We start from the raw sequence: 12103 nt of genomic DNA, 5'->3' as shown, positions 1-12103 counted from the left end.
AGCTGCGCACTGCCCTCCAACTTTAAAGTGGCGGGAATCGGAAGCGATGGCGAGCATAGAAGGAACGCAAGGTGCCTGGTAGGGGAAGAAGAGACACGGCAGCATGCTTCAAGGACAAGTTGAAAGAGCCTTGAAGTGAGACCTAGATGCTTCTTGCTCTCTGTGCAGTGTTTCCTCCCTCCCGGAGTCAAATCCCCACTGAAACATTGTTTGCCCCCTCTCTGCACCTGGCGAGTCGGATTTGGTGGATGTGACACTTTCTCAGGCATGAGTTTGTTCCTCGATCAGGAGGACCTCCAGAATTTCGATATTGTCAAGGTGTGAACGATTGCCACTGTTCGAAACACCTTGCTGTGTTCAAGGTGATTTTTGCCTTGAAACAGGTGAATGGGTCAAGTCGGTGGAGAACTGCGTCATCGATGATCTTCCTTTTGCAGAAGGAGCTCTTCGGTAGGAGCCATCTCTTGTGAAATAATAACGGATTGAGGTTTTCGGGCAGTGAATGCTATAGAATGCAGATCGTGAGTAAGGATGGTACAAGGAGGAACGTGGTAGCCAAGGTGAATCCACAAAACTCTCGCAGCATTTCAGGAATGAATGATTTCTTTATCCCAGATCTCTAAGGACCCAGATGAAGACAAGAATACTTACTACAGAGATGTTCAGGTTCTTGTGATGAGCGCTTATTCGTGCCACTTGCGGTTCACATCTGCCTCATGATAGGCACAAATGTGTGCCAAAATGTGGGCAATTGAGTTCAATGCATGCGATGTGCCAAAAAGTATAGGTATGTGCAACAGCAAGTGCAATCGATTTTGAGCTCATTGAACTTCGGTGTTCCAAGACTTCGTCAAAGCCTACGTGTTTGAATTGGTTGATCGACCTGGTCGGCCGCTGATTGGGGTGGAAGAGTTTGTTGAAGTAAGAGTTGAATCTTGAGGCTCTGCTCCGAAAAATTCCTCATGTGCATGCAGGGAGTATTTCAAAAGCATAACAACAACGTGGGTGGAACAGTTGGCGACTGTGACAGAGCAACACCCAATGCTTTCAGGTTGATGCCATTTTTTAAGATTCCCTGCTTCATTGCGTTTCGCAGCCACTTTACGTGGGAAGCAAGCAACCATTCGCTTCTTGTCTGCGATATTCAGGCACAATTGCCTAAACATGTTGTACGATAGATCGCTGATAGCTTGACCAGGGAGTGGAAGATTTGTACACAGACCCTCAGGTTTCCAGCCACCCCCTCAAAAACCATCTCGGTATATGCTCTGAATGACAACGGTGATCAACAGATTCACACGCAATCTGGGAAGGGATTTGGAAGAGGAAATCTTGGACAAGCGGGTGATATCTGTTTATCTCATCTTCATTTTGATTCCTTGACATGGCAGGGCTAAACGCTTTTTTGACTCGACATCGTTGCACCACAGTTTGTATGCATTTGGGCCTCCCAGCTGTTGGTGTGTAAACAATGCCCTAAAGTGAAGGCAAGTTGATTTTATCTTCAGGGTACAAAGCAGACGAACTGGAGCGCAAAGGAACACCATGTGGAAAGCGATTGGGTGCTATGTCAATGGATGTTGCTGGTCCATGCTCACAAGGAATGCCAGGCCAATCACAGGCCTCACCAGAGTCAGACAAGTCTGAGAATAGTATGTTTTGTTCTTACATGTACAGGGCGTTGACTCAAACTTGTGGGACAACAGAGTCACCTCCGGCTAACCCGATGCCACAACCTGATTCGTAAGAATTTTCATGCAGTGCTGACTCAAAATATTGACGTTGTGACAGGGAAAGCTTTGTTCCGACTCTGGAAGCGGCTCCCTCTAGACGTCAAAACTCACGAGGTGGGCATCTCTTCAATGTCTCTGAATTGCATTTAACTTGAGGAATATGCAGGGCGGAAGTTGAACTTGACAGAGTTCGATTTGAATCCACCCAACCCTCAACTGAGCACGAATGAAGAGCAAGATGGGCCTCTTGTTTCGCAGTTGGATCACCATGATGAAGGTCTGATGGATCAAATACTTGATGAGATTGAGAACTTGTAATTGAATAAAGACTAAGCATGTGAAGAGAACCTACTTTCATTCAAACACCATGTCCTCAAAGGTTTTCTGTGGAACTACACACAACATACTGCTTAGTGGCGGTTGTAGAAGTAGTCCCACTGGTGGCGGGCGCGGCGCCAGTCATCGTAGGAGGCGGCGTCGTTGGCGCGGTAGTAGGTGTCCTCGGACTCCTGGTAGAGAGCACGAGCCTGGGTGTTCTGGACAAACGCCTGAGTGTAGAGGTTTGCTGCCTTCTTGCCGTAGAGAATGGTGCGCATCTGATCACAAATGGTCAGATGCATAAACCAGCTACACAAGTGTTGAAGGCAACACATTTCGAATAAGCAGTATGTCACAGCTACCATGGATCATAACACTTTCTTGTAACTTCACCACATGTTCATAAGATACGGAAAGGAATTCTTCCACACCCTATGATGAATCATACATATATTGACCAAGAGAATTGAAACAACGTACACCGCTTCTACGAACTTCGCGAACTCAATTCAGCTGTCCAGATTTTACACATTTAAGAATGGACTTATCCATCAGGCTATCCAAGGTTAACCGAGGTGATCCTCTGTTGCTCCTTGATAAGGCAACATAACCATTCTCAATTCGTTCCTAACGTGAGCACCGCATCCTATGCTGCATCTCCCCCAGATATCCTACACATCTACCTCAACCAGCCACCTTCTTAGTCTCACTTCATTCTTCTCTCCCTTCACTGAGAAAAAATTGCCTCTATCCTCCCAAGGTCATCCATGGATCCCAATCTCTTTACTTCCTCGCTCCTGCTGCCCTGCGATCCATGCTTGCCGCTGGAACTGCTGCCTCTTCGTGAACAGCCGCCTAGATGTTATTACGACGTTACTTCTCCGTTGCGTATTGACCGTTATATCCGTTACATATCGTTTTTTGGGCTCGTTCTTTTGACTGGAAGGAGTTGGAGCGCTGGAGCAAACCGAGTGAGGAATGGAGGGTGGTGGGTACTAGAAGTGGGGATAACCCTGCGGAAAAAGGGGGTCATTTCAGTATCTACTGGGGGTAGTGAGATGAGTGGGAATGGGAAATTGTCCCTGAGGGGGTGGGGCAACGAAGGGCTAAAAACACATGTGATCAATGACCAGAGTAGGGGGTGGGTGGATTTATTACTAGGCTTGGGGGGGTCTTTTAAAAAGAAATAATCAAATGTTGTCAAAAGACATCTTTTGGAGTTTACAAGAATGTTTTGCTGACGAGAGGAGTAAAGTAACGACGAGGTACATCTGGGGGGAGGGCAAAGCAGGACGAGGAAGACGAGTAGGAGGATGAGGACGAGGAGGTGAGGAGGACGAGTATTGCGAGGAAGGAAGAGAAATGGCGAATGCTGAGGACACGGAAAAGCATAAGGGCAAGAAGGAGGGGAAGTGGATGAGAACCATGAGAAGGACGCAGAGCTTTAGGAGCTTGAAGAGGTCGAGGAGGACGAGGATGACGTGGAGAAGAAGAAAGAAAGAGATGAAAGATCAGGGTATAGTGCGATGTGTCCTTAATGAATATGGAGAACATCAGCAATCAGCGAGAGAGAAAGGGGCTAAGAAGGAAATTGACTGATTGATATTTGGTAGCTCAGTTCTGTTTATTCGACCTAACACCGATGTCAGGGCGTCGAGAAGAACTAAAAGTGAATCTTGCAATAGAATGCTTCTTCATCAAAGACACAGCTCAGCCACGCAACTCAAGTGTTTCCTTCTTGTCATTATCGCCTTTCCATGCTGCGCCCAGACTGTCATCGAGCAGAGCTGTGCCACGTTCACTTTGGATTCCAACGGAACTCTCTCGAGGAAAGGAAACCTTACGGGGCAGTGCACTATGATCAGTCTGTCGGAGCACAACATCGTATCTGTTGATAGATTAGCGTTCTCTGGGATGACGTCGCTGCTTACCCTGTACCTCAACTACAACTCGATCACGTCACTTCCTGCCGGCTTGTTCGATGACCTCACCAGCCTGCAAGCCCTCTACCTCGACAGCAACCAGATATCGGCCCTTCCTGACGGGATCTTCGATTCGCTCAAGCAGCTGACTGTCTTGAGCCTCCAGTACAATCAGTTGACGAGCGTGTCAGCAAGGACTTTCAAGTCCTTGTCCTCCCTCATTCAGATCTACATCAACAACAACAAGTTTTCCTGCATTGACGGCCTTGCATTCGAGAACAGCTTGAAACTCAACCTTGTTTCCCTCAACGGCAACCCCATGAACTGCGTGCCTGCAGTGTCGCTGAATGTCTTACAGTTCAACTCGGCCCAGCAGTATCCCACCTGCCCGTCCTGCTTGTCGTGCAGAGAAGGAACCTACTTCAAGAATGCTACTGCAGCTTCAACGACGCTCTACGGCTGCCCTGCATGTCCCAGTGGGATGTTCTCCAACATCGCCGGTAACGTGACCTCATCATGCCCCTCGTGCCCGCCTTTCTCCACTTCCCCCAACGGCAGCATGTCGCTGGACAAGTGCCAGTGCAACATCGGGTATGGTGGCGTCTCGCCGCTCTCTTGCTCCGCCTGCTCCGAGGGGACGTACAAGCCAACGGTCGGCAACTCGCTCTGTATCCCGCAGGTCAAGATCATCCGGCTGCAGTGCTGCTCCTTCAGCCTCGACGAGCTGGGAACTCTCAGGCAGTACGGAGAGTGCGCATCTTGCACCTACCTGGACTTGTCCAGACAGGGGATCAAGAACCTGGATGCTAACGTGTTCAAGGGCTTCAACGTCGAGAGGCTTGACCTCACAGGCAACGAGCTGGCGGCAGTTCCCTACAGTGCCCTGTCAAGCATGGAGTACGTGCAGACACTGGTTCTAGACAAGAACCGCATCACTCGGCTCAGCTACGACGGGATGTCCTTCCCTTCCTGGATCTACACGCTCACACTCGATGGGAATGGGATGGTGGAGATCGACCCACGAGTCTTCTCCTCTATGACGAGCCTCCAGTACCTCAGCCTCTACAACAACAGCCTGCCTTCGCTCCCTGACGGCCTGTTCGCCGGTACCAAGCAGCTCCTCACGTTCCGGGCGTCCAGCAACAGGATAGCCTCCTTGCAGAAGGGATTGTTCGACACCGCCAGCTCCTTGCAAATCGTCGAGCTCATGGACAACAAGATCGCATCCTTCGGCGAGGGGTGCTTCGACAAGCTCTACAACGTGCTCATGATGTCCCTGCAGCACAACTCCATCTCCATGGTCCCCCCGGCTCTCTTCAAGAACATGACCAACCTCAAGTACCTCTACCTCGACCAGAACAGTCTCACCTGCATGGACGGATCCACCCTAAAAGACCTCAAGATGCACTACGTCTCCATGACCAGCAACCCCCTCCAGTGCGAGCCCCCTCTCAAGGAGGGGGAAGTATTGACTGGGAGCCTTCAGGACCGGCGGTCCCTCCTCCCAAAGTGCCCATCCTGCGTCTCCTGCGGTGAGGGCTCTTACTCGGACACTGAGGGTATCCTAAGGAACCTGACGAGCAAGAAGATGGAGGTAGAACAGTTCGTATGCTCCTCCTGCCCTGCTGGCTCCGTCTCTGACGCCTTCGTTAACGTCACTGACTCTCTCTGCACTCGATGCCCTGCCTTCTCCAGCTCTCCAGCTCTCAGCAGCTCCATCGCGATGTGCGAGTGCATGGATGGCTACACCAAATCCTCACTGGAGGACAAGATGCAGTGTCTGTCCGAACAGGTTGTTCTCAAGGATATCAAGCAGAGCATGCAGACAGCCAGCAAGGTTGTCACTGCTGCGGTCGCCGTCATCGTGGCCACGGCAGTTGCCAACAGTGTTGGGGCGAGTGTAGGAGGCGCCGTCTCCTCCTCCATGGCCTCCTCCGGCTCCGCAGGCACCGGCGGGGGAGGAGCGTCGGGCGCGGCAGTCATGAGCCTCATCTTCCAGACTCAGTTCGTCGCGCTGGCCGGTGGGATCGGAGGAAGGGATCAGTCGGATGGGGTGAAGGCGCTTTCAGACGGCTTGTCCTGGTCCAACTTCAAGCTCTTCGCCTTCTACTCGCACAACTCCTCCCTCCCAGCCCGACGAGGTGCTGCCGACTGCCTGGTAGCACACAACTCGCCCTACGAATTCTTCTCCACAGTCCTCATGTGTTTCCTGGTCTCCTTGGTCGTCGTGGCTGTCCGGTCGCTCGTCGTGGAGGCGATCAAGTACAAGAAGAGGCTGGACGGGAAGGACATGAAAGAAACTCCCATCCCCTTCCCTAAGTGGGAGCTCACTGTCTTCGTCGCCCAGTTCCAGGGTCTCTCACTCGCTGCCTCCAGCGCCATGGCGAGCAGGTGCGCCGAGTATCAGATAGCAGGCAGCTTCCTCTTCCTCTTCCTCCTCGGCGCCTTTGCCTTCTTTGTGTTCATCTCGTTCGAGGGAGTGAAGAAGCAGACGGTAGCATGGAAGGACGTCTCCTTCCGCGAGAACCTCCAGACCTTCCTCGTCACCTTGAGGAACCCGGAGGGCAAGGGCGTGCTGGGCAAGGGTCAGAGCTTCACGAGCTCCCTGAACCAGCTGAGGATGCGAGGGTCGTGGAAGGTGGCGGAAGTGAGGGAGGAGAGGAGCATACTGCACGAGAGGTTCATGGACAGGTACGGGGTCCTCATAGAGGGCAACCATGGCCGAGCCTGGTGGTTCGGCTTGTTCGGCATCGGGACCAAGCTGATCATCGGCCTCATCATTGGCTTCGCCTCCAACGGGCATCTCAACTCAGCCCTGTGTATCACCGTCTACACCATCGAGCTGTTGATCATCCTCCTGCTCCATCCTCAAGACGACTGGTTCGAGTTCATCAAGCAGCTCGAGGTTCCGCTCCTGAACTCCTCCGTCCCTCCCTCTCAAGTCCCTCCCTCCCTCCCTCTCTCTCGTTCTCCCTCCCTCCCTCACTCACTCACTCACTCACTCACTCACTCACTCACTCACTCACTCACTCACTCACTCACTCACTCACTCACTCACTCACTCACTCACTCACTCACTCACTCACTCACTCACTCACTCACTCACTCACTCACTCCATCAATCCATCCCCTCCCTCTCTTCCCTCCCTCTCTCCTCGCCCTCTCTCCTTCTCTCCCTCTCTCTTTGCTTCATCTCCCCTATTGCTCTCTCCCTGTCACTGACGCGCGTGTCCCTGAAGGCGAGCATGGCAAGATTGGGAATCGCAGCCGTGATCTGCTCCTACACACAAGGACTTCTATCTCAACCTTCCCTTGACAAGTCGTTCCTCGCCCTCTCGCTCCTCTCTCTCGTCCCGATGCTCATCTCCAGTCTCGTCGGGCAAGTGGCCTCTGCCATGAAACTTATCACAGTGAGTCTAAAGTCGATCCTGTCCCTCGACTGAGGCGACATCTCTTGCAGGGCTTGTTGAGCAAGCTATCACAAGAACAGGCGGTCACAGATCAGGTGCAGGACCTTCAGGTGGAGGACGACGAGGAGGAGGACAAGAAGAAGAATGACAAGGAGGGAAAGACGAAGAAGGAAGGCGGCGAGAACGAGAAGGAAGCCAAGAAAGGAATCTCCTGGTTCTCAAGCAGGAGAAAAGTCGGTGTGGAAGAAAACTCGTCAGAAAACCTCCGAGAGGTTCGTGTTGATGTCTACCGTCTGCTGGCCCTGATGTCCTCTTGCTCAGAGACGGCCGAGCTCCAGCGTGGTTGTAGTAGAGGTGCTCTGCAATGATGAACGAAGGAGGAGCTCGATCCATCAGGTAGGGAGGAGAGGAGAGGAGGAGCAGAGAGAAGAGGGGCAGAGGACTAGTGCTTTGAGATGGATAGGAAGAGGACTGGAACAACGAGGTGACGAAAAAACGGGAAAGAGGCAAGCTAGAACAAGAGGATGAAAGGGCTGACAAGGAGGAAGGGAGAGAAGAAAGGACACAGAAAGGAAAGATGTGTGAAGGAACGAGCATCAGACGAGAGGGTTTGACGATTCTCGTAGATCACCCTTGTCAACGCTGTACATGATGAGACCCCGTGAACGCCCTCTCCTCACGGACAAAGTCATCGCAGCTGCTCGCCAGTGCGACGTCTGTTCCTATACGTGTTTCATTTCTTTACAACCTCTGTTCCTATACGTGTTTCATATCTTTATAACCTCTGTTATTCTATGTGTTTCATATCTTTACAATCTCCCTAGTTTGCCCGTGACGTCTGTCGGCCGTTACTCATACCGCATCCACTTGGTCTCTCACGCAGCCGCTGTCTCTCTCGTCGCGCTCCTCTCAGTCGACCTCCTCCCTCGTCCCTTCAGCCGTCGCTCGTCACGTCCAGCTTGCTCCTCCCCGTCCTCTGCCTCGCGGCTGATCGCTCGGCGATCAGCGATGGGAGGGGGTCGAGCCGGCGCTTCTGCGTCTGCTCATGGCAGCGAGCGGTCAGGGTCTCCTCGCGCGCGCAGCCTCTCGACCTCTCGGGGCAGCGGCTGCATCGGCATCGGTACCGAGGCTCTCTCGAAGACGATCCGGTAGGCGGGATACGCGCTGGCGCTGTGCTGGAGGAGGCGTGAGGGGGTGGAGGGGCTGCCGGGAGGGGGGAGGGAGGGGAGGTACCGGGATGACGAAGATGGAGGGGTCGTGGAGGGTATCGACCATGCTGTGAAAGTGCTGCCCGGGGCTGCCTGCTCGCGTGACACGTGAGAAAGAAGCCAAGACGGGTACAGGAGGTGCACAACCAGGAGGAGGAGGAGGCAGGGGCAGGGGTAGAGGAAGGGGCAGGGGTACAAGGCAGGAATACGGGCAGGGGCCTGGCGCAAGGCTGCCGTACCGGTCGGGTCGACCGGGGGCACAGCACACCAGGAGTGTCCTTGCGCGTATCGTCCCAGCACAACCTGCCACCAGCCGCATCGCTCAGCCCCCCGTCCGCGAGACGTCAGAGGGCTTGACGCACGCGCGCTAGCAGCATGGAGCAGGGCTGATTGGCTCTCGTGTAGCCGCAGTAGGACAGCGAGTACCTGCGATGGCACGAGCCTCTCACTCCCTCGGTGTTCGCGTCTCGGACTCAGTCGCCTCCTCTTGCTCACCTCGCGTCTCTCGCAAAGTAGGAGCCTGCCCCGTACACCCTCCCGTTGCTTGAGCCTGCTCGCGGGGCGTGAGAGGACGTATGGCTGCTCGCTGCCGGTGTGCCTGAGAGGGTGACCATGAAGCCCTCGCTCATGATGGCGGACTCAGCGTCCTTGTTCTCCCTGCAGCCCCTCGGGCGTCACGCAGCTCGTCTTGTCGGCCCCTCCTCGCCCTCACCTGGTCCCGTCTCGAGGCTGTACCCCGTGAAAGCCCCAGCGCTCCATGGAGGCGGCACTCCACGCCAGCCCTCGTCTCTCCACGTCGCTGCGCATGCGATCTCTCTGATGCGCCTGGTCAGAGCCGTCGCCGACAGCTCGCGGGCCCACCTGCGCTTGGTAGAGGCGGCGGAGACCGGAGTTGCGCACGCGGCTGATGCTGGCGATCCTGAATCTGCGACACGTCGTCGCTGTCAGTCGCTGGTCCGCCCTCGGCGGGCCCTGAGGCCGGGCGTACAGGTACTGGGAGACAGTGGCGTGGAAGAGGTCGGACACCATCTGGTATTCCTCGCTCTCCCCCGCGAGCTCCTCCGTCAGCTGCTCCTCGTCGCTGAGCTGCGTCAGCTGCGGAGAGACGAGACGGGAGCCTACCTGTCCGACTTCCACAGCCTTCGCGGGTCCCCACAAGCACCCAAGCCCAGCAGAGTCACTCGCGTGCCTTACAGGCCTCTCGCACTCTCGCGGCGTCTCTTCCTCCTCGCTCACCAGGGATGTCCGGTCACCGGCGTCTCGCCATCGTACTCAACCTCGAGAGCCCGGCCGTCGGAGGTCTGCAGGGTGCCGGAGAGAGGCATGTCCTTGGCAAAGCTGCCTTGGAAGATACGGCAGACGTGCTCGCTCTCGTCCAGACACTCGTACACTCCCTGCCAACACCCCCACTCGTCACGCGTCCTCGAGCCCCTTCCTCCTTTCCTCCTCCCGTCACCTCGCCGTCCATCATGTCTTCCCTCCAGCTCCCGCTGTACTGCCAGCTTCGCGCTCTGTAGAGTCCTTGACCTGAGCGACGCTCGTCACGGCTGGGGGTCGCGGCCTGACGGGGAGCGGCTCCCTCACCATGGCGCTGATCGTGGACGTAGTCGCCCTCGTAGGAGGAGCCGTCGGGCCAGCGGTAGGTTCCGTGACCATGCCGCTGGCTGCCGCTGATCCCTCCTGCCGCGTCTCTCCGTCAGGTCGCGCTGCCAGCACATGCTCATGGGGGTCACCGTGATAGCTCGACCCGTCCGGCCATATCGCCGTCCCTACGCCTTCCATCACCCCGTCGGTGAACCGTCCCGTCATCCTGCGGGGAGGTCAGCCTTGGCCTTGGAGGCAGCCTCGCCGTGTCGCTCGCTTGCTCGACGACTCACGTCAGTCCCGACGGGAAGTACATGCTCCCCTCTCCTGTGAAGGGTCGCTCCCCTTGCTCCCCCTCCCAGCATCTCCCGTCTGGCCAGATTTGCCTGCGCAGGCGGCATGAGGCATGGGGCATGAGGGGAGGAGGATGGCGTGCCTGACGCGAGCGTGGGGGAGCTTCTCGGAGAAGACGAAGGAAGGAGAGAGGAGGAGCTCGAGGTTGTCAACGTTGACTGCTGTCGTATCCACAACCAACATTCGCTGACGTACACTCTCATCATGAAAGTCAGCGGGTTCATGACGGGGAGAAGTTGCTATGGAACAACGAGATCTGAGAAGGGAAGGGGAAGAGGCAGGTCGCTCACAAGATGAGGAAGAGATGCAGGGGAAAGGGGGAGGGGGAGGGGGAGGGGGAGGGGAGGAGGTAGTGGGGGTTCACCTTTGGTTTCGATGTGGCATGAAATCGGGTAGGGGCATTTATGAAGGCTTTTGCGGGTGAGGGGCAAGTACCGGTTAAATCGAGTGTGTAACAGGGGGTGGTGAACTGATGGGAGCATCCCACAAACAGATCGTGCTACCCGTCATGATCACTCTCAAACCACCGGTACTGATATGATCGGAAACCCCTCCATAAGGAACTTTGCCGTCACCTGTGGCAGCGAATGTTGGTTGTGGATACGACAGCAGTCAACGTTGACAACCTCGAGCTCCTCCTCTCTCCTTCCTTCGTCTTCTCCGAGAAGCTCCCCCACGCTCGCGTCAGGCACGCCATCCTCCTCCCCTCATGCCCCATGCCTCATGCCGCCTGCGCAGGCAAATCTGGCCAGACGGGAGATGCTGGGAGGGGGAGCAAGGGGAGCGACCCTTCACAGGAGAGGGGAGCATGTACTTCCCGTCGGGACTGACGTGAGTCGTCGAGCAAGCGAGCGACACGGCGAGGCTGCCTCCAAGGCCAAGGCTGACCTCCCCGCAGGATGACGGGACGGTTCACCGACGGGGTGATGGAAGGCGTAGGGACAGCGATATGGCCGGACGGGTCGAGCTATCACGGTGACCCCCGTGAGCACGTGCTGGCAGCGCGACCTGACGGAGAGACGCGGCAGGAGGGATCAGCGGCAGCCAGCGGCATGGTCACGGAACCTACCGCTGGCCCGACGGCTCCTCCTACGAGGGCGACTACGTCCACGATCAGCGCCATGGTGAGGGAGCCGCTCCCCGTCAGGCCGCGACGCCCAGCCGTGACGAGCGTCGCTCAGGTCAAGGACTCTACAGAGCGCGAAGCTGGCAGTACAGCGGGAGCTGGAGGGAAGACATGATGGACGGCGAGGTGACGGGAGGAGGCAAGGAGGAAGGGGCTCGAGGACGCGTGACGAGTGGGGACGTTGGCAGGGAGTGTACGAGTGTCTGGACGAGAGCGAGCACGTCTGCCGTATCTTCCAAGGCAGCTTTGCCAAGGACATGCCTCTCTCCGGCACCCTGCAGACCTTCGACGGCCGGGCTCACGAGGTTGAGTACGATGGCGAGACGCCGGTGACCGGACATCCCTGGTGAGCGAGGAGGAAGAGACGCCGCGAGAGCGCGAGAGGCCTGTAAGGCACGCGAGTGACTCTGCTGGGCTTGGGTGCTTGTGGGGACCCGCGAAGGCTGTG

The 12103-nt window shown here is 55.9% G+C and overlaps 5 protein-coding genes across 5 annotated transcripts; 3 read left to right on the top strand and 2 right to left on the bottom strand.

The window, feature by feature from the left end:
* The first annotated feature begins 49 nt into the window (after positions 1–49).
* Positions 50–2080, top strand: GUITHDRAFT_151508 (hypothetical protein). Its single transcript, XM_005836254.1, has 17 exons — positions 50–135; positions 266–318; positions 384–450; positions 500–560; positions 616–666; positions 724–787; positions 845–921; positions 975–1051; positions 1097–1148; positions 1199–1228; positions 1293–1344; positions 1392–1460; positions 1509–1562; positions 1611–1652; positions 1707–1743; positions 1792–1847; positions 1900–2080. The coding sequence occupies exons 1-17, from the start codon at positions 104–106 to the stop codon at positions 2049–2051; spliced, it is 1026 nt and encodes a 341-aa protein (XP_005836311.1). The 5' UTR covers positions 50–103; the 3' UTR covers positions 2052–2080.
* A 63-nt stretch (positions 2081–2143) lies between these two features.
* Positions 2144–2329, bottom strand: GUITHDRAFT_151506 (hypothetical protein; the record flags this gene model as incomplete). Its single annotated transcript, XM_005836253.1, has 1 exon — positions 2144–2329. One exon carries the CDS (start codon positions 2327–2329, stop codon positions 2144–2146), a length of 186 nt encoding a protein of 61 aa, XP_005836310.1.
* A 1636-nt stretch (positions 2330–3965) lies between these two features.
* On the top strand, positions 3966–5318 carry GUITHDRAFT_67980 (hypothetical protein; the record flags this gene model as incomplete). Its single annotated transcript, XM_005836252.1, has 2 exons — positions 3966–4312; positions 4712–5318. Coding segments are annotated over 2 exons (954 nt in total), but the record flags the coding sequence as incomplete, so codon positions are not given.
* Positions 5319–10041: 4723 nt separating this feature from the next.
* On the bottom strand, positions 10042–10397 carry GUITHDRAFT_47598 (hypothetical protein; the record flags this gene model as incomplete). The annotated part of the gene is made up of 2 exons (XM_005836251.1): positions 10042–10251; positions 10308–10397. Coding segments are annotated over 2 exons (300 nt in total), but the record flags the coding sequence as incomplete, so codon positions are not given.
* A 1034-nt stretch (positions 10398–11431) lies between these two features.
* On the top strand, positions 11432–11787 carry GUITHDRAFT_52583 (hypothetical protein; the record flags this gene model as incomplete). The annotated part of the gene is made up of 2 exons (XM_005836250.1): positions 11432–11513; positions 11561–11787. Coding segments are annotated over 2 exons (309 nt in total), but the record flags the coding sequence as incomplete, so codon positions are not given.
* Between the last annotated feature and the right edge of the window lie 316 nt (positions 11788–12103).

This window comes from Guillardia theta (genome assembly GCF_000315625.1).
Source record: "Guillardia theta CCMP2712 unplaced genomic scaffold GUITHscaffold_18, whole genome shotgun sequence".
NCBI lineage: Eukaryota > Cryptophyceae > Pyrenomonadales > Geminigeraceae > Guillardia > Guillardia theta.
Note: the sequence above shows the minus strand (reverse complement) of the source record. Positions and strands in the feature narration are given on the sequence as shown.

What these genes read in the sequence shown, in the direction of transcription:
- GUITHDRAFT_151508 (XM_005836254.1), top strand. Translation starts at nt 104, where the DNA reads ATGCTTCAAGGACAAGTTGAAAGAGCCTTGAA. An exon ending in ATTTGTACACAGACCCTCAG is followed by an intron (nt 1,229 to 1,292) that starts GTTTCCAGCCAC and finishes GGTGATCAACAG; the next exon opens with ATTCACACGCAATCTGGGAA. An exon ending in TTTGGGCCTCCCAGCTGTTG is followed by an intron (nt 1,461 to 1,508) that starts GTGTGTAAACAA and finishes TTTTATCTTCAG; the next exon opens with GGTACAAAGCAGACGAACTG.